The sequence below is a fragment of the Humulus lupulus genome, chromosome 2 (assembly GCF_963169125.1).
Source record: "Humulus lupulus chromosome 2, drHumLupu1.1, whole genome shotgun sequence".
In the NCBI taxonomy this organism is placed as follows: domain Eukaryota; kingdom Viridiplantae; phylum Streptophyta; class Magnoliopsida; order Rosales; family Cannabaceae; genus Humulus; species Humulus lupulus.
In genome coordinates this window covers 278,490,049-278,510,394 of record NC_084794.1, presented here as the reverse complement: position 1 = coordinate 278,510,394, position 20,346 = coordinate 278,490,049, and the positions used below count along the sequence as shown (strand labels likewise).

General features: G+C 38.4%; 1 protein-coding gene across 1 annotated transcript in view; it reads right to left on the bottom strand.

Moving 5' to 3' along the window:
* The window catches only part of LOC133816716 (cycloartenol synthase-like), a 34,315-nt gene that overhangs the window by 3,851 nt on the left and 10,118 nt on the right, over positions 1 to 20,346 (bottom strand). Inside the window, exons 3-10 of the mRNA XM_062249059.1 lie at positions 9,750 to 9,839; positions 9,493 to 9,681; positions 9,134 to 9,388; positions 8,767 to 8,955; positions 8,577 to 8,690; positions 8,349 to 8,471; positions 8,109 to 8,231; positions 7,845 to 8,000 (exon numbers count right to left, since the gene is read on the bottom strand). Coding sequence (XP_062105043.1) covers positions 7,845 to 8,000; positions 8,109 to 8,231; positions 8,349 to 8,471; positions 8,577 to 8,690; positions 8,767 to 8,955; positions 9,134 to 9,388; positions 9,493 to 9,681; positions 9,750 to 9,839 — 1,239 coding nt within the window. The remainder of the gene's footprint in view (positions 1 to 7,844; positions 8,001 to 8,108; positions 8,232 to 8,348; positions 8,472 to 8,576; positions 8,691 to 8,766; positions 8,956 to 9,133; positions 9,389 to 9,492; positions 9,682 to 9,749; positions 9,840 to 20,346) is intronic.

Genomic DNA, 20,346 nt, shown 5'->3' with positions numbered 1-20,346 from the left:
GGAGTCATGGGGCTCAGGGGGCTTGGGTTAGGGCTATGAGGACAGGGGGCTCGAGGTTGGGGTTGGTTGATGGGGTTCGGGGTTGGGGTTTGGTGATGGCGATCAGGGGTTTGGGTGATGAGGCTAGGGGACTATTTTTCTAGTTTTTTTTTTCAATCATGTTCTTGATAGTTTTATTATTGTTAACACTTTTTTGGCCTCTCTGCTTGTGTTTCATTTTGCAGGAGGTTATTGGTGGTGGTAGTGGTTCTTCAGATAACATTATTGTAATTTTTTTCTGAATTTTTGTAGTGGTGGTGGTGGCATGGACAGATTGGTTCTCAACTTTATAGTAATTTTGTTATGAATTTTTGTAGCTAAGTTTATAAAAAATTGTAAAGGAAGTTTGCTTGATTGTATAAAGTTTTTTTGTTTTAATGGCTTGTAAACTGTTGCTTTTGTTGTTAATGAAGTTTTGATAATTAATATTAGAAATGTTTAAATTTAATGAATATTAATTTATTTTAAATTACTATTGAAATGTATAATAATAAAAAAATTGTTTTAAAAATCATTAGCACCGGACCCTGCGGTCACTAATTAATTTTATTAATCGGTTCTGGCACATACATTAGTAGCAAGCTCAGCTACTACTACCCGCCGCTAATAATATATTAGTAGTGGCGGGTTGTCAGTTAGCAGCTAATAACTCTCATTAGCGTCAACTTATTACCGGCGAGGAAGTAGTGGCAGATCCCCTTTAGTAATTATTAATAATGACGGAGGGGCCGCTTATTAGAGGGGGAGCTTACCGCCACTAATGCCATTAAATGTTGTAGTGAGTCACAAGGGAAGGTTTTATCTATATAGAGAATGGGAGGCGAAATTACTAGGTTTTTTAGTAATACTTTTTGTTTCTAATTTTTCTTGTTCGCATTTGCAATCCATTGGTTATATTTATAGTTGTTAAAGTTGGTGGTAAGCAACAGAATTTTACAATTTTCAATAAGTATTTTTATTTTAGAATAATATAGATAATTGTTAGATGTGATTAGGAAATTCTAGAGAACAAAGTATTCTAGACTCTTTTAATTTACTTGCTTTCTCAAGTTTTACTAGAAATTTCTACACTAAAAATTCTAGAAATGTGAAGCAATTCTAATACTCCTCCTTAGTACACATTTCAGTAACTCCAATCATGTCTCATAATAGCTTGAACTTTCCTCTTGGTAGTGTTGTTGTGAATATATCTACTAACTGGTCTTCAGTCCTATAGTGCTTGAGCTTTATTTCCTTGTTTGCTTCAACTTCTATGTGAAGTGATACTTGCTGCTTATATGCTTCGTTCTTCTATGAAATACGGGAGTTTTGGTCATTGTTATAGCTGATTTGCTATCACAATAGATCTTTGTAGCTTCGTCTTGTGATTCTCCCATGTCTTCAAGTATTATTTTCAGCCATATAGCTTGGCTTGTAGTCATTGCATCGACAATATACTTTGCTTTAGCTGATGATTGCACAACATTTGCTTGTTTTTTTGATGCCCAGGAAAATATTCCAGATCCAATTGTGACAGCATATCCTAACATACTTTTCATGTCGTCAACTGATCCTGCCCAACTCACTATCTGTGTAGCCAATGAGTTTTGACTCTTGTGTGACTCCATACCATATTCCTTAGTTCTTTGTCCCTTGCAAGTATCAAAGGAATCTCTTGGCTGCTCCGTAGTAAACTTGACTTAGATCGTGGATGAATCTTGATAGGAGACTCACTTCATACATAATGTCTGGTCTTGTAGCTGTTAGATAGAGTAAGCTGCCAATTAAACTTCAAAACTTTGATTCATCTACTTATGGTGAGTCGTCCTCTTTCTTGAGTGCTTTGTTATTGTTTAGTGGAGTTGATACTATCTTACATCCCTCCATTTTGAACTTCTTCAATAGTGTCTTTGTATACTTCTTTTGTGAAATGAAAATCCCATCTTCTTTTTGAGTTACTTCAATCCCAAGAAAGTAGTGCATTAAGCCCAAATCGCTCATCTTGAAACTTTTTATCATGTCTTCTTTAAACTTCTTGACCATATTCTCATTATTGCCTGTGTAGATGAGATCATCAACATATAAAGAGACAATAAGTGTGTCATTCATTCCTTGAGTCTTGATGTAGAGTGTTGGTTCACTTTTGTTCCTCCTGAATCCTTGTTCAGTGAAGTGTTGTCAATTCTGTTATACCAGGCTAGCGGAGCTTGCTTTTTAAACCATATAAAGCCTTTTTTTAATTCAAGAACTTTATTTTCTTGTTCTTGCAACATGAACCCTTGGGTTGCTCCACATAGATTTCTTCTTCGAGATAGCCATTGAGAAATTCTGACTTCACGTCTAGTTGGAAAATTTTCCATTTCTTCTGTGTAGCTAGAGAAATCATAGCCATGATTGTGTCGAGGCGTGCATCTGGAGCAAATGTTTCATTGTAGTCAACTCCATGCTGTTGTGATTATCCTTTGGAAACTAACCTTTCTCTATGCTTTTGAATTAAGCCATCTGAATTGAGCTTTATCTTGTAAACCCACTTGACTCCTATAGTGTCTTTGTCTTATGGATGATCTACAAGCTCCCAAGTCTCATTCTTCTCGATCATCTTTATTTCTTCGTCCATAGATTTTATCTATACTTGCTTTTGAGCAGCTTCAAAGCTTTCTGGTTCCATAAGCATTAAGTTGCAAGTCTTGTAAATATCTGATAAGGGTCTCATTCACCTTGGTGGTGATTCTAGAGGAGATTATGTGTCTTGTACTGGTTCTTGTGTAGTTGGATTAGTTAAAGACCCAATTTGATCATGGTCCTCATTAATTCCTTGTCTCTTGGAGGTAGAGAAATGTTTATAGTCTTCCTTTCTACTTCTTTTGTCTCCCAATTGTATGCAGCATCTTTGTCGAATCTTACGTCCTGACTAATTATGAGTTTCTTCGTTCCTAATCTATATACTCGATAACCTTTTAATTTAGTGCTATAGCCTAAGAAAATTCCTTTCTTAGTCTTCTGATTTAGCTTGCCTCTTTTCTATTTTGGAATATGTACTGTAGTATATGCAGTCAAATACTTTGAAATGCTTTGCTGATGGATTTCGTCCACTCCAAGCTTCAATCAGTGTCTTATCTTTCACAACTTTGGTTGGACATCTGTTGAGTAAGTAGACTGCAGTGCTTACTGCTTTGGCCAAAAATCGCTTTGGAAGACCCTTCTCCATGAGCATAGCTCTTGCTGTCTCCATAACAATTCTATTTTTCTCTCAGATGCAAATTTTCTTCTGGTGCGTATCCAACTGTGAGTTGATGCTCCATGCCTTCATCTTTGCAAAACTTGTTGAACTAATTAGAAGTGTATTTTTTTGCCTCTATCACTTCTTATTTTCTAGATGTTGCGACCCCTTTGCTTTTTCTACACGGGTTTTCAATTTCTTGAAAATATCAAAATCTTGTGATTTTTGCGCAAAAAATAAACCCATGTCATTCTAGTAAAGTCGTCGATAAAGAGAATGAAATACTTGTTTTGATCATTTGACGGAGTACGAATAGGCCCGCAAACGTCTGTGTGGATTAACTCCAGTGGCTCTTTGGCTCTCTAAGCTTCGTCGAATGGAAAAGGTTGTCGATGTTGCTTTCCGAGCATGCACCCTTTGCAGACAGTGTTGAGCTCCTTGATTGCTAGGAGGTCTCGCATCATATTCTTTTGTTGGAGGATCTTTAGCCCGTGGAAATTGAAATGCCCGAACCTTTTATGCCATAGCCACAATTCATCTGATTGTGCTTGCATTGCGACATTGCTTGTGTATCTCCATTGTAAAGTAAAACATTTGCTTTCTTTCATTTTTATTTTTGCAATTTCAAAGGATTTGTCTTGCTTGTCATAGATTGTGCTAGAATCTCCTTCAAATGCAAAGAGTACCCTTTTTCAATCATTTGTCCTACATTGAGTAGGTTCTGATCAATGTTGGGTACCAACAGTACATCATTGATGTATCTCTTTCCTTTTCTAGTGTCAATGACAATGGTGCATTTGCCAAATGCTTCCATGCATGAAGTCACCATTACATATTTTGACTTTTGTCTTGGATCTATCAAGATTACAAAAGATGCTTTCATTTTTTGTCATGTGGTTACTGCAACCACTGTCTAATACCAAGTATCTTTATTTTATTTTTTGATGCAGCTTGACAGACATAGAATGAGATTATTCTCATCATTTTTCTTCTTTGAAAAATTATCTTGATGGGATTTTCTTAAACGATAAGTTTTTTCAGTGTGGCCAAATGTTGTACAATTTTGGCATTGATGTTTTCCTTTAAACAAAGAATCTTTCTCCAAGTGACTTTTTATTTTACAAATGCCACATGGAGAATACTTGTCGTTATTTTCCTTTTGTTTTTCTTGATATTCTTACTCTTAAAATTTTCCATCAACTTTAGATTTTTGAGACCGCAAATTAATTTTAGACTAAAATGCATTTTCAGTCGAATTTTCACTATGCCTTTCTCGACTACTTTCGTATGCTTCAAGAGAGCCCATTAATGTTGTTGGTGACAGAGTTTCTAAATCTTTTCTTCTATCACATATATTACTGCATCATATTTTTTTGTACAAGAAATTATTATTTTTTATACTTTTTTCTTGTCAGAAATAATTTCTCCATTGACTCAAATTTTATTTTCTATTTATTTTATTCTAGAATAGTAATCTTTTGGAGTCTCATTACCCTTCATTTTAAGATTCTCAAAATCTCTTTTAAGCTTCTATACGCGTACCTTGACAGTTCCTTGGAGCTCCTCCTGCAACGTGTCTCATGCTTCTTTTTGTTGCTGATGCGCCCATAATCCAAGAAAAAATGTCATCTACCATAGCCTGCTGCAAGAAAAATAATGCTTGAGAATCCTTTTGTTGTTTCTCTTCTAGGGCCTTCTTTTGATTTTCCGAGAACGAAGATGTGTCTTTGGGAATACTAAATCCATCTTCAACAATTTTTCATAGCTTTTGTGAACGAAAATAGATCTTTATTTTGATACATAAAAAATCATAATTTTCTCCATGGATAATTGGAAGAGGAAGAGAAGAGCGGCTGGATTCAGAATTCATGATGAGTAGAAAAAATTACGGCCACTGCTGAGATCAAACAAGGCTCTGGTACCACTGATGGTTTATGTATCTGGAATAGAGAAAATAAATATATTTTGTATTAGTTTAGTTTGAGAAATAGGTAGCGGTATAGTAGTAGCTAATGTATGACGAGGCTAGTGTAAGATATAGGTGATGGATTGATGTTGTTGATGTAATGGATGAGAGAAGTCACAAGGAAGGTTTTATGTATATAGAGAATGGGAGGCGTATAGAAAAATTACTAGGTTTTTTGTTAATACTTTTTGTTTCTAATTTTTCTTCTACACATTTGCAATCCTTGCAATCCATTGGTGATATTTATAGTTGTTAAAGTTGGTGGTAAGGAAACCAACTTTTACAATTTTCAATAAATACTTTTACTCTAGATTAATCTAGATACTTGTTAGATGTGATTAGGAAATTCTAGAGTACAAAGTATTCTAGACACCTCTTGTACAGACTCAGAAAAAAAGAAAAAAAAATATTTTAATGGATGGGACCCACTAAAGTGAAAAGAATCTTCTTTTTTTTCTTTTTCTTTTTTTCTTTCTTTTTCTTTCTCTTTCCCTGATTGCTCTCTCTCTTCCCTTTCTCTTTCTCTTCTCTTATTACTCTCTCTCTCCACGGCAACACACCACCACCACTAAGACCCAACCTCCGGCAACCAACATTTTTGACACGCGGTGGCTCATTGGATTCACCTTATTCCGACGACCTCAACCACCAAGCGACGCCGCCCAACTCGGTGTCCATTGTTCGTAATAATCAGTCAAAGTTTTGGTGTTTTTCGGCCAACTCCGCCCACCCCTCGATGAGTGGTTGGTACCTTTGTAACCAGCGTGGATAGAGGAACAAAACCCACTAAGTCATTTCGCTCAACTCGTCGTTTTTCTCCGGCAAGATTTTGGGTATCTATGCTACTTTCCGCCGACTTTCCGACAAGCCCGAGCACTTTTTGGACCGATGGTTGGCATGAACGTAATCTACTTGTCGACGTGATCGTTTTGATATATGTCACGCCTACCTTCGTCAACGTTTCCGGTACGCCGCTCACTGTCGCCACCAATCTCTAATGTGCACTGCTTGAGTGAGGCTCCAGAACATGAAATTTTAATTATGGTCATAATATATGTCGTTGGACACGATTTTGAATAAGGAAGACAATGATGATAATTGTTTGCTCATTTGGGGCACGTAGGAAAAACTTGATATCAAAATTTGACTAAATCACTCTAGGATCATCGTTAAGCTTAGGAGTGTCGCTTTGGATTCGGATTAAAAATTCTAAGGAGGTAGGGACTCAACTTGACTATTGGACTTATTTTACTCGTATTGAATTGCAATAAATATATTCCAATTTTTATATATATAAAATATTTGAAAAATTGAAAACTTAATCTGCATGTGTTTTTTGATCTGTTCTGAGGGCACTCAGTGCCAAAAATATTTTTGTTTACTTATTTATGCAGGTTATGATGTTTGAGTTTTATTCAAATGCAGCTGTTATGCTGCCCAATTTTCTAAAATATAAAGGGAATATGTTTCTTTCTTTTCATGTGTACTTGCATTTGGTTATACCGATGAGAGCCATAGTGATCATGATTTGTGCATGTTGTTGTTTCACGACCTAGTCTATGTGTCACCATAGGTAGATCAGGTGTCCACTCACCTGTAGGTGTAAAGACCGAGCATTTGTAAACAGAAAGTGTTCTGAGCCTCCCCTTGTGGTGGTTATCAGGTCCGGCTACCCGGTTTAGGATGCCGGTTTTTCTATGGTGGGTAACGGGAACTAGGGATCTAGTGGACGGTGTGATGTGCACTTGTAGCTATGCCCTTATGATTATTTGTGGTTTCTCTCTATTTTAGTTTATGCATGTTGATATATGATTTGTTTTCAAAGTTAACCATCCAGGGGTTTTATTTAACTTTTTGGGTCCTATGATATTAGTTGTTTTCCTACTGGGTTTTATAAGCTCACCCCCTATATCTCTCCCATTCCAAGAACCTAGTGATGCGATTGTGGAGAAGATGAATTATTGATGAAGCCAATGTGTTTAGTGTTATAATCCTATCTTTGGAGCATTATATATGTATTTAATTTGGAACCTAATGGTTTGTATATCTAATTTAGCTAAGTAATAGTTAGGAATGAGGAATAATAGATGCTAAGTATTATTTTGGGTATTTTATCACTTATTAAATTTAATTATTTTGTGATTGCATAATTGTAGGGATATTATTATTCTTTGTATAATGATAAATGATTATCCTTTTATCACTAATATTTTTATATATAATTATAGGAGTTATTCTATTATTTTGACTTATAATTATAGTACTATTTAGTATAAACTAAATGATCATTTATAAAGATTATTTTCCAATAAGGGTCAAAGTTTGACCTTTGACCACCCAAATTATGGATATTACAAATTTGCCAAAGCCTAGAACTCGGGTTGTGACAATTCTAATTTTCTTGCTTTCTCAAGTTTTACTAGAAATTTCTAGACTAAAAATTCTAGAAATGTAGCAATTCTAATAAATATTCTGTAAAAATTTAATTTTTTGCAACCATTAGTATTAGTATCTTAGATTTATGTTTAGTCTAAAAATGTATGTGTAATGCTACTATTTTATCCATTCCAATTTGATCTAATTTAATGCTTTAAAGCCGTGTATGTATGTATGTGTATATATATATATATATGTTGTTACCTCCAGCCAAGCGTAGGATCTTGTGAGTTCATAGGATGCAAATCCTCCATTCTTGTTTTGTAAAGATAAAATAAGATGAACAGCATCCTTAAGGTGATCCTCTGGTATGGCTTCTCCCACGATATCAGACGGCATGTCTGATAGTAAGAGGGCTGCCTGTGTATATGTATTTATGTTATATATATATATATATATATATGTATGTAAATATTAGAATATATATGATGACTTTAAATATAATATAATACACTATGTATGTATGACCTTTAAAGCTTCAGCAGTACAATCAGAGACAGGCCAACCATTGTCAGGAGTTGAGAAGGTCCATCCTCCCTTTCTAATGTGGCGATACCAATCACTTAAATTACCCCAATTGTTTTTTCTTATCTTCATTAATAAAAAACAATATATATATATATGCATGTGATGATCAGTACGTAGTAGAAGTATGTAGCAGTACACTGTACATATATATGATATTATAGTAAATATATCAATCATTACTTGTGTTTTTTTGATGAAGTAGTGAGCTTTCTTAAGCATTGAACTGTACTCATCCTTCAAATGGGTTGCCATGATAGCTTGAACAGTCAAAGCACAATCCCACAGTTGAGAACCATTATATCCCTGAAGCAGGTTGACCATGACAATATGTGTATATATATATATATGTTTAAGAAATTAATTAACTATTATTATAAGTAGTAGTGAAGACATATAAAAAATAATGACCTGCATTTTCAAACCATCTTCAGCAAGCCAAAGGTAATCTTTAATTCGGGAAAGGTGAGACTTGTAGGCATCAGAATGTGGGTCCTCCACCCAACAACAAATCATGTTCAGTACCTGCATGCGCATGTGCATTAATTATACTCTTGGTTTAATTATATTATTATATATATATATATATAATATATTAGACCTTGTTGACGGGGCCAAGACAGACGTAGTTGGTGTTTTGGTCTTCGTAGTGGATATGTTGCATGACAGTATGAAGAGCCCTCTGCCTTAGCTTAGACAAAGGCCAACTATTCAGAAGAGGTTCTCCAATCTTATGCAGGCAACTCCATAATATGTCCTGTATCATTGGATGGGGATAATACAAGTCCTCCTGATATGTAGTACAATCACCAATCACCAATCACCAATCATCATCATCATCATTATTTCATAATATATATATATAGTTATATAGTTATATCTTTGTTGATGTGGTGGTGGAGTGTCTAACGTATTCTATTAATGATACGGAATTTGAGGAAGAAAAAAAGTAATATGACATATAATACCTTATAGCAAAGGTTACGAGAGTGGTCCCAGTCAATAAGATGATAAGGAAGAGTATAAAGTTCCTTCCTAAGAGACAAAACCAAGGAATTGATAGGACCCACAAATTTTGTTCCGTACAAATATGACATGGCCAGATACACCATTCTACAATGACACCACATTCGTCCTGGGTGTACGGGATTTAGAGTGTATGGAAGAAGCCATAGCTCTGGTGGTAATGGATTGTTGCCACTCCATTCATACACCCCAAGTACCTAATATTGCCAATTGCATATCAAATATATAAATATATTATTCTCTTTGATTTACTTTTTGTAGTCATATATATATATATATGTATATGTTTGTATGTTTGTACCGAGAGCCACATTTTCCCCCAGGAAGGAATATAGGTAAGGCCACCATGGCGGAGGATCCATGATCTGGCTTTGTGAATGGGCTGGACGTTCATGTCTTCTCCGAGCAACCTCAGAGCCACGTAGCATAGGCCACTACAGAACATGGTGCTTCTCCCTTCTATGTGCAGTCCCCATCCCCCATCTTCATTCTGTCACACACACATATATATTGTTATATATTAATGCGTAATTAATAATAAAACAATTGATTAATTACCTGATGATTGTAGAGGTAGCGACAGGCTTCGCGTCGGTGCTCATGTGGTAAGATGGCATTAAGGCCCCCCGTGACACTCAATCCAATAACCTATTTATATAAGATGTAGATCATATATATGATTATATACTATATATATAATAAATTAATATCGTCAACTTAAATATGAAGAGCACTAAACAATGAATTAAGAAAATAAAGAAGAACAATCAAAATTTTACGTGGTTTAGTAGTTAAAATTTGCCTAGTTTACGAGTCAGTATTATTGATTGGTGATCTTCTCTTAGAGCTTTTACAAAGCAATTTAGCAGAGTATTCTCAGTATCAAATTATGCGTATCTATAAATGAAAACTCCAGTCTATTTATAGACTAGGTAACAAAATATCTTTCCTTCATTTCGGGAAGTTACAATTCAAATTTGAAATAAATATAATTAAATGCATTAATTATATAATATCCCACAATATTTGGGATTTAATATTAGTTATATAACAAATCCCTAAGGAATAGAGATTTCCTAACAGCAACAATGTTCAAATTGCGTTACTGACCTCGAACACAAGGTTTACACGCTTTCGAGATCGACCAAAACATCGAGCTCGTTATTCTGGTCAGCCTCATCCTTATCCAGTGATTTCACCGAGCTTAATCTTCAGAGATCAACCTCTTCGAGCTTGCAATGAAGGCTCGAATTGCACTTATATGCATCAGAGAAGATCTAACCTTTCAAGCTTGATGCTTAAGCTCGAACCTTCTTAATGGTGCTCGATCGCCAATAGGAACAAGTCAGGAAATGTGTAAATTTATACAAGTGTTTACTTGCCATTTTTGAGCTTACACTTTGCGAGCCTTCATTTCGAGGCTCATTTATGATGATTTCGAAATTTGGGTGTAACATTTTGCCCCTCAAAAGTGTTGGTTCGAATCCTATAAGAAGGAAACTTTTGAACTTCACCTTTTGAAAAACATGCCACCTACTACACTCAAGAATGGAGACGCGACACTTGGGGATTGCACACCAAGAGTACTTAAGTACTCCCTATTTCTACACGTGTTCTTTCCTAGAACCTTTTTGTCGCCAGTATATGTAATTAAATGTGATCCTTCAGATCCTCAATTAAACCAAATTAAGGGCCCCGATCATTTCGACCCTTCACATCCCTACTGAGGTGCATATATATATATATACCCTCTTCATCTTCATCAAAGTCATTTTTACTCCTCAGAAATCATGAACCAAAGAGAAACAAAATAAAAACGAAAAAATCAAGGTTATCTTTGCATGTTCTCTACGCCCAAAAGACAGAGGACCTTTTCCAACTTTGGTTCTATGAAATCGTTCTTGCAACCGCTCCTTTAGTCGATGATCTCCTCATATCCACGAACAACTTTGTGTAAGTTTCTGTTCTTGATTCTCTTACTTTTCTTTTTACGTGTGTTTCGTCTGTTCGTGAGAATATCTTTTATGGTTTTTACCAGTTTTCTAAGGCTTTACTTTTGCACTAAGCAAGTTTTTGATTCAAGTAGATTTGGTGTGATTAGAATCACAGTTTAGACCAAAAACTTTATGGTAGAAACATGTAAAAATTGAGTTTTTTTTTTTTTTTTTTTTTTTTCAGGTAATGGGATGTTTAGATCATGGGTTCCATGTAGCTTAAGAAATAGGGTTTTGGTTTAGGGTTTAAATGCACGAATCCCAAAAACATCACCTTTTCGGGTAACTGCAAACTTTTTTCCCTGAAAATCTGGGATTCTTCTAAATTGGTAGTAACTTCCCCACTCTCGCGTGGGTACACCCTTGATGCCCGAACTTTACAATAGTTCAGGAATGACATTCGAGTTTATCTCGTCCTTTCGAGCCTTTAGTCTCGATTGATGTAATCTTGTTATCTCAATCTTTCGAGCTCGAGTTATCAAAATTATAATCTCTATATGATTTTCTATATGATGGGCCCTCACCTTTTTCTTCCTTGCTAGATGTCGCAGTACTTTGAGAATCGGTGGGGGCCGAGTTCGCTATCCCTTATCACACATCAACTCCCAGTCCTGAATCGCCTTTCACTTGAAATCAGTGATTGATTCGTGAGCACAAAGAGAGGTGTGAGCAAGAAGACATACGAGACAATTTTTGACGTCAGACAAACGAGGTCAAAGGGAGAAAGAGGAAGAGACTTCGAGTGGCGGCTCATCCTGACCTAGACTCTGAGATCAAACCTACTCCCTTAGATCGCAGGCTTAAAGTCATCGTCGCCTTTCCACCCAGTGCGCTGTCATTTACCCTAATGGAGGACTCTTCAACTCATCCATCCACCTCCCAAATTCTCTCAGTCCCCACCTCGAAGGAGAAATTTTTCAAGGCTGAGCACTACTGGAGCTTAATCACTTCCACCGGCCATATATCCGAGTTGCGAGCTTATCATGGCCTTAAACTTTCTAGTACACTAATGTGCTGTCCTACGACCTCAAATGAAAGGAACTGCTATGCCCCAGGAGACGGCAATCCCAATTGTAAAATCAAACTAGCTGCCTGCAGTCGCGAGCACATGAGGATTGGGGCCCCACTACCCTTGAAGACTTACTTTAGGAATTTTTTGGATTTTGTCAGTCTCGCCCCTTCCAACTGCAGACTAATTCTTTCAGGGTCTTGCCAGCCCTTAGGTCGCTGTACCATGAAATGAAATGGGACGAGCCTTCAGCACAAGAGATATTGTATCTCTTCTTCGTCAAGAGCAACACTTCTCGAGCTCGTGGAGGAGACGACTTCTACTAATTATCGAGCTACCCGAAGGAGAAACAGTTATTCGTGGACATACCAAACCATCCTCCAAATTTTAAGACAACATTCTTCTAAATAGATGGGCTCGCTCCTTCCCGAATCTATTCCTTCCAACGCATTCGTAAGTATTTCAATACGTTTTTTCCATTTTTCCTTGAGTAATTAGGCTCGAAATATTCACTCTATTCTTGCCTGCATCCAATTACCACCGCCCCACTCCAACAAAAGCTATGATGGAGCACAAGGCAGCCATTCTCTAGCTCCCTTATGGTTGAAGGTCCCTTACTTACCTCCTCCATGATGACAAGCTCCGAGCTTGCAGCCTTTTAAGCGAACACGAATCCACATATGATTAAGGGATTCAAAAATATCGGAGGTGGGAAGATGTGCCAATCCCCAATGCTAAACTTTCCCTGAGGAGGAGGACCACAGTTTCACAATTCCGTGCCGCTGCCTCCCATCATCAGCATCGACCAGTCTCGGGCAATGAAGCCCACGACGAGGCCTCAACGAGCTCGGCTGACAGAGGTAAAGTAGTGTTGGATCACTCCATGTTGTCTTTGTCATTGCTTGCCTGACGTGATGATCATGTTCGAAGACCCTAGAGATAATTTCTTAGCATGGTCAAAAGTGGACCTTAGGTTCGATATATGGTTAGGACAATACTAGGCCATGTATAGCTTAAATGACGTCTGGAATGGGGTAGTTGTATAGTATGGGATCAATTTGTATAGGGACCTTTCGAGACTATCCCCCACCTATAGAGAGGGGAATCCCCTAGAGTCGTCAGAAGATAGGGGAATTTCTTGGTCTCAGAGCTCAAGCTCGACCGAGGGCACCAGTTAGATTTCTTTTATCTCGGAGTCTTGCTACTTGTAATAACCCCGGTTCAATTATTCATGTACGATCTTTTATTTTTCAGGTGACGTGGACTCGGATTTGGACAATGTGCTCAATAGGCCTATGCCCTCAAAGGAAAACAAACGACAAAGAACGTCATAAAAAGGAGGTCGCCCCTCCAAAATGTCCAGAAAGACCGAGGTAGTTCCCCTGGCCTCGCTTCCCCTAGACCTCAGTCATGTTGCCAAACCTGCAGCATCCTCTAAGGTTGGGCCGAATCAAGCCCCTGAGCTCGCAGCACCTCCCAAAATTGTGCCTCCTCCTACTGCCCAAACGATCCAAAAAGTTCCTGCAACCTAACCCAGAAGAATCCAGGCTCCTGTACGAGATTGCCTCCTTTCGATCTTAACCCATGTGCTTGAGTTTGTGATCGATAGTGCGGCTGGGACCCATGGAATCAACCTTGGCTCTGATGCTTTGACTCGCGATGGTCAAAGTCACAGCCACCTTGGGGCCCCTCAGTGGGAATTTCTAACCTCCTGCCGAGATGCCAACACTCTTTTCGACAAGGGTGGCGAGCTATTCTCCTCTGTCAGTTATTTTTTCTTTAATCTTGTTATTCTGTACTAACTTTGGCTTGTGCTTTGCTGACCTATGTTTATTTTTGTGTGGTCACTCCTATCTTTCATTCATCACAACTTCTTGCTGAATAACAAGGTTGCAGCGAGCCCAGCGCTTGTGTAGGAGGCTCGAGATGCCTAGCTAAAGCTCGAGGATGATCTCAAAGTAGCCCAGCTAGAAGTTGCAGCAAGGGATGTGGCGATCCAGAAAGTTTTCGAGCTTGAGTCAGAGCTGGAGGCAACTTTGAAAGAGGTCCAAAAGATTCTCGAACTTGAATCAAAGGTGGAAGCAACCTTGAAGGAGGTCGAGACCAGGGACTCTGAGATCAAGCAGATTCAAGGACTCAATGCCAAGCTAGAAGAGGAGAAGAAGGTGGCCTTCAAGACGAAAAAGGATCGTGCCATAGACATGGAGATTTATCGAATTTGGGTCAACAACACCAACCTCAACACCAGCTTCCTTGCCAACTTGCAGACCGAATTCATTGCTAAATAGTAGCTCATCTTGAAGAGGAAGAGGTCAGGCTCGAGGCTAAGGAGGCTGGTAGGACTGCGGCTGGAGAGGCATCTAACCCTTGAAGTCAAGATCATAGGCTACGACCCATTATAATTTTTTTGTAATTATCTTTTCAGTGCCCTTGGGGCAAAGAACTTTTATAGCTCGATTTAGAGCTATTTTAATTATCTTATGAATTTATATCAATAGTAATTTTTATGCTTTTAATTTTCTAGCTCGAAAATATTTTTGCACTTTGTTTTACCTTCAGATTTTTGCCTTAATATTATGCATTATACTTCTAGATCAAAATATTTCGAGCACATTATTATTAAGGATCTACTTTTGTACTTGTTTATTTGTACAAATATATATTGGATTTAAGTTCGAATTTTAATACATTCATGCATAGTTTCTTCGAAATATCCATGTTTAACTTCGTTAGTGTCAAGGTCAAACTTTACTTTTACCATGTATTTGAAAAATAATTTATTGGCATATAATCTTATTAGTCTAGTTATATTTTGCTTTTCCAGTTACTTTTCCTCATCCTCGAGTATGGCCTCGAGGTTGTGAGGTCGAAACTTGTTTGCAAAAATTTCCAGCCCTAGTTTCGAATAACAGTTTATAGTTGGTTTATCTATAATTCTAACTTTTTATCTGTCAATTAGGTGTTGCTGGTTTGTTCCAGACTTGTTTAGTTTGCGTTTTTGGTTATTGATCCACACACTTGTTAGTTCGCGTGTTTGGCTAATAATCCATACACTTATTACTTTTTTCTATCGGGTTAGTAATCCAGACATTTTTATTAGAGTTCATTTTTATATTTTTTATTTTTGTTATATTTTTTTCAAGCCTATGGTATGATTGTATACCACTTATGCCCCCTTAATATCCTATGATTGTGATCTTAGATTATTGAATTTTGAGGGTTTGCAAAAAAATATAACAATAAAAAATACAACTTTTGAATGAAATTTAGTACTTATTGATAAAAAAACAAAAAATTAAATACATGTTTGGTTAAAATGAAAACATCATTCCTATATTACTGATAATAAGGTCATAGATGTTGACCATGCCAAGCTCGCAAAACCAATTCTCCTTTTAGCCTCGCCAGCTTATATACTCCAAGTCGAATAATGGACTTGATCTAATAGGGTCCTTCCCAATTAGGACCAAGTACCCCAGCAAATGGGTCTCGCGTGGCCAAAAACACGCGCCTTAGAACCAAGTCTCTCAATCCAAATTTTCTGTCTCAGACGTTCTTGTTAAAACATATAGTAGCCTGTTGTTGATATGCAGCATATTTCAACTGGGATTCGTCTTGTCTTTCTTCGATGAAGTCCAGACTTTCTTCGAGTTGGGATTGGTTCAAGGCCTGATCATATGCATCACGCCTTATAGGTGGGATTTCGACCTCGATTGGCAACATGGCCTCGCATCCATAAGCCAGGGAGAAGGGGGTATCCCCTATTGAAGTTCTTATTGTGGTTCTATAAGCCCATAAGACTCAAGGCAGCTCCTCTGGCCATCTCCACTTGGCTTCTTCTAACCTTTTCTTCATGGAAATTTTAAAGGTTTTATTGACTGCTTTGACCTGGCCATTTTCCTGGGGATGGGCCATGGAGGAAAAACTTTTTACTATCTCATTTTTTTCGCAAAAGTGTGTAAATAAATCACTGTCGAACTGGGTGCCATTATCTAATACTATATTTCTGGGCATCCTATATCTGCAATTGATGTTTTTTACTATGAAATCTAGGACTTTCTTCGAGGTAACTATGACCAAGGGTTCAGCTTCAGTCCACTTTGTGAAATCAACAACGACTACAACATACTTGACTCCACCTTTTCTAGTTGGCAAGAAGCCTATGAGGTCAATTCCCCATATCGCAAATGGCCATAGGGAGCTCATCGTGGTGAGCTCGGTGGGCGGAGATCGTGGTATTGAGGAAAACTGATGACATTTATCATAACGTTTTACGTACTCGAACGAGTCTGACTTGACTGTTGGCCAGAAGTACCCTTGCCTAATCACCTTTTTTGACAAACTATGCCCTCCGGTGTGATCTCCACAAAATCCCTCATGGATTTCTTCCAAAATCTTTTTCACTTCGGGAGGAGTTACACATCTAAGGAATGGCATAGAGTACCCCCTTCTGTACAATTTTCCCTCCAGAATGGTATATCTTGGTATTTGGTACATAAGCTTTCTAGCCTCGTTCTGATCTACTGGGAGATTTCTGATTTCCAGATAGTCAGCTATTGGGGTCATCCAGGGGGTTGCAAGTCGATCATATTCACATCTTCTTCATCAGGCTCGGTCATACTCGGGGTTGATAGAAATTCTACTGGGACCACATTGAGTGTATTAGCTTCGTTAGTTGTGGCGAGCTTGACCAATGCATCTCATTTTAATTTTTCTCTCGGCGGACTTATTCTATAGCGTAGAACTCAAACCCTCTGAATGATGCTTTTACTTTTTAAAGGTAAGCTGACATTTTTATAGCACGAGCCTGATATTCACCCAGGACTTGGTTAACAATCAACTGTGAGTCGCTATAGGAATGAATGGCCTTTGCTTTGAGCTCGGTGGCTGTCTGAAGTCCTGCTAACAACACCTCGTATTCAGCCTCGTTATTTGATGCCTTGAATCCAAACCTTAGTGCCGAGCGGAAGTGATTTCCCGTTGGGGGTGATTATAATGATCCCTGCCCTCGATCCATTTTCATTGGATGATCCATCGACATAAAGTCTCCACAACTCGCGGGCTGGGGTTATGACTTCCATGTTGGAGATCCTTGTGCATTCAAAAATAAAATTTGCCAGAGCCTGTCCTTTGATTATTGTTCTAGGATGATAGGTAATCTCGAACTGTTCGAGCTTGAAAACCCATTTCAACAGTCTTCTGGATGCCTTAGGCTTAGATAATACCTGCCTCAATGGCTGGTCAGTTAACACATGAATAAGATGTGCCTGGAAATAGGGTCAAAGCTTTTGAGATGCATGCATCAGGCACAATGCTAGTTTCTCCATGAATCGATATCTCGACTCTGCCCCTGATAATCTTTTGCTGACGTAGTATACAGGTTTTTGTAATTTCTTATCCTCTCAGACTAAACTGAACTAATGGCGTGCTCAGTTGTGGCGAGGTATAAGTACAAAACTTCTCTTGTGATAGGTTTAGACAAGATCGGTGGTTTGGCGAGGTGTTTCTTAAGATCCTGAAACGTGAGTTCACACTCATCCAACCACTCACACTTTTTGCTCCCTCTTAAAAGATTAAAGAATGGAAGGGATCGGTCTGTAGATTTTGAGATAAACCTGCTTAAGGCCGCTATTCGTCCAGTTAAGCTCTGGACGTCTTAATGTTTTCGAGATGAGGGCATGTCTATTAAAGCTTTGATCTTGTCGGAATTAGCCTCTATACCCTGAGCATTCACTATGAACCCAAGGAACTTACCCGAAGATACTCTGAATGAGCATTTTTGTGGGTTAAGTTTCATATTGTATTTCTGAAGTAAAACAAAACATTCAGCGAGATCCTCTATATGGTTATTGTTATGTATGGATTTTACTAACATATCGTCTACATAAACTTCCATGTTATTCCCTATCTGCTCAGCAAACATCCTATTTACCAATCTTTGGAATGTGGCTCCAGCATTTTTGAGCCCGAAAGGCATGACGTTGTAGCAGTACAATCCCTTTTCGGTTACAAAGCTTGTATGTTCTTGATCAGGTGCATGCATGAAAATCTGGTTATATCCAGAATAAGCATCCGTGATACCGTGGCCTATAGTGGCATCTACGAGCTGGTCGATTCGAGGCAAAGGAAAGTAGTCCTTGGGGAATCCCTTGTTGAGGTATGAATAGTCGATGCAGGTTTTCCATTTGCCATTGGGCTTCAGGAACAACACAGGATTGGCTATCCAATCAAGATAAAAGGCATCTCTAATAAACCGATTTTCTTTTAACCTATCGACCTACTCTTTTAGGGCTTTCTTTCTGTCGTCGTCTAGGAGCCTTCATTTTTGTTGCTTCGGGGGGAAGCTTTTATCAATATTGAGTGCATGGCTTATAACATTTGGAGTAATCCCTACCATATCCGAGTGCAACCATGCAAATACATCGTTGTTTTTTTCAAAACGCAAGTTAATTGTTGTCTTGCACTTTCAGAAAGATTTTTTTCCTATGCTTACCACCTTCGTGGTATCTTTCTCATCGAGCTCTACTTCTTCATGCTCCTCCAATGCTTCGAGGTAAGCCCTTTCTTCAACTCTAGGGTCGATCTCTTCTTCTATCTCGAAGATGGATCCGTCCATTTTTTGAATAACCACAAGAGTCTGTGCACTTGTTCGGCTTTTCTCTTTCATGGAAATGCTATAGTATTCCCTTGTTGCGAGTTGGTCTCCCTTCAGCGTCCCGATGCCACTAGACGTCGGGAACTTGATGGCCAAATGCGTAACAGACGATACTGCCCCTAGCCCAATTAGGGCTGCTCTCCAAAGCAATATGTTGTAGGCCGACGGGGCATCCACCACAATGAAATCCATCATCTTGGTTACCGAGACTAGATACTCTCCCAAGGTTACAGGGAGTTCAATGGATCCCGTACAAGCAATTGCTTCTCCAGAAAATTTGTACAACGTGGTTGCATAGGCTTTCAAATCTCGAAGCATGAGTCTCATCTTTTCTAGAGTGGCTTTATAAAGGATATTAGCAGAGCTCCTGTTATCTATCAGGATTTTGCACACCCTCCTGTTCCCAAGCTGAAGTGTGATGACCAGGGGATTTTTGTGAGGAAACTGGACATGTGACGTATCCTCTTCTGTAAAAGTGATGGGTTGAGTTTCAACCCTCTGCTGTTTTAGAGCTTGTGGTTCAGATTCATAAGGAGAAACTACCCCAGTCTTGAGCTCGTTTACATATCTTTTTCTGGGTATTTCCACCCGATCCGACAGGATGCGGTCCCCCGATAATGGTTACCAAATCCTCCCCACCTATCGGGGGAGGTCGATCATCTTCCCATGCTTTGGAGTTAGGTTGCACAGATGTTACCCTCTGTCCTGTCAAGGCTTGATAAGGATTCTAGTTTATCACATATTGTCCAAAATATCCTCTCGAGATCAAGCCTTCGATCTCTTCCTTCAGCTGTTGGCACTCATCAGTGGTATGTCTTACGTCCCCTTGGAATCTGCAATATTTATTGGAGTCCCTCTTTGCCTTCTGATTTCGCATTAGGTCAGGTCACCTAATTGAGACCTGATTCTCATTGGCGAGGAAAATATTTTCCCGAGTCTCATTGAGCTCGGTATATACCATATAAATGGAGAAATACTTGTCTCCCTTTTCTTTTTCACCCCGTCTGCCTCGGAGTTATTCCCTTTATTTTTCTTTCTTTTTTAAGGGTTATCCTCGAAGGGTCTTGACGTCGATGGGGCAGCCAAGGTTGAGGCTGAGTTAACATTTGTTGTTGTAGTTATGGGCTGGGAGGTCAGATTTAATGCTGACCTCGCCACCTCTACATTGACAAATCTTTGGGTCCTCCTATTGAACTCGGTTAATTACCTTATATGTTTTCTTTTCATATCCTCCCAAAGGGAACTCCCTGATAATATACTAGCTCTTACAACCATAAGGTGGCCATTGTCGTGGACGTTGCGGGCTCGTGCCACTTCTATATTAAACCTTGTGAGGTAACTTTTCAATGACTCTCCCAGCTGTTGTTTGACATTGGTTAAATTCAAGGCTTCGGACCTAACGCCAACCATGGCTTTGAACTTCTTAAATTACTTTACTAAATAATCCCAAGATGAGATCGAATGTCTTCTAAATTTTTCGAACAAGTTTTTTGCTAG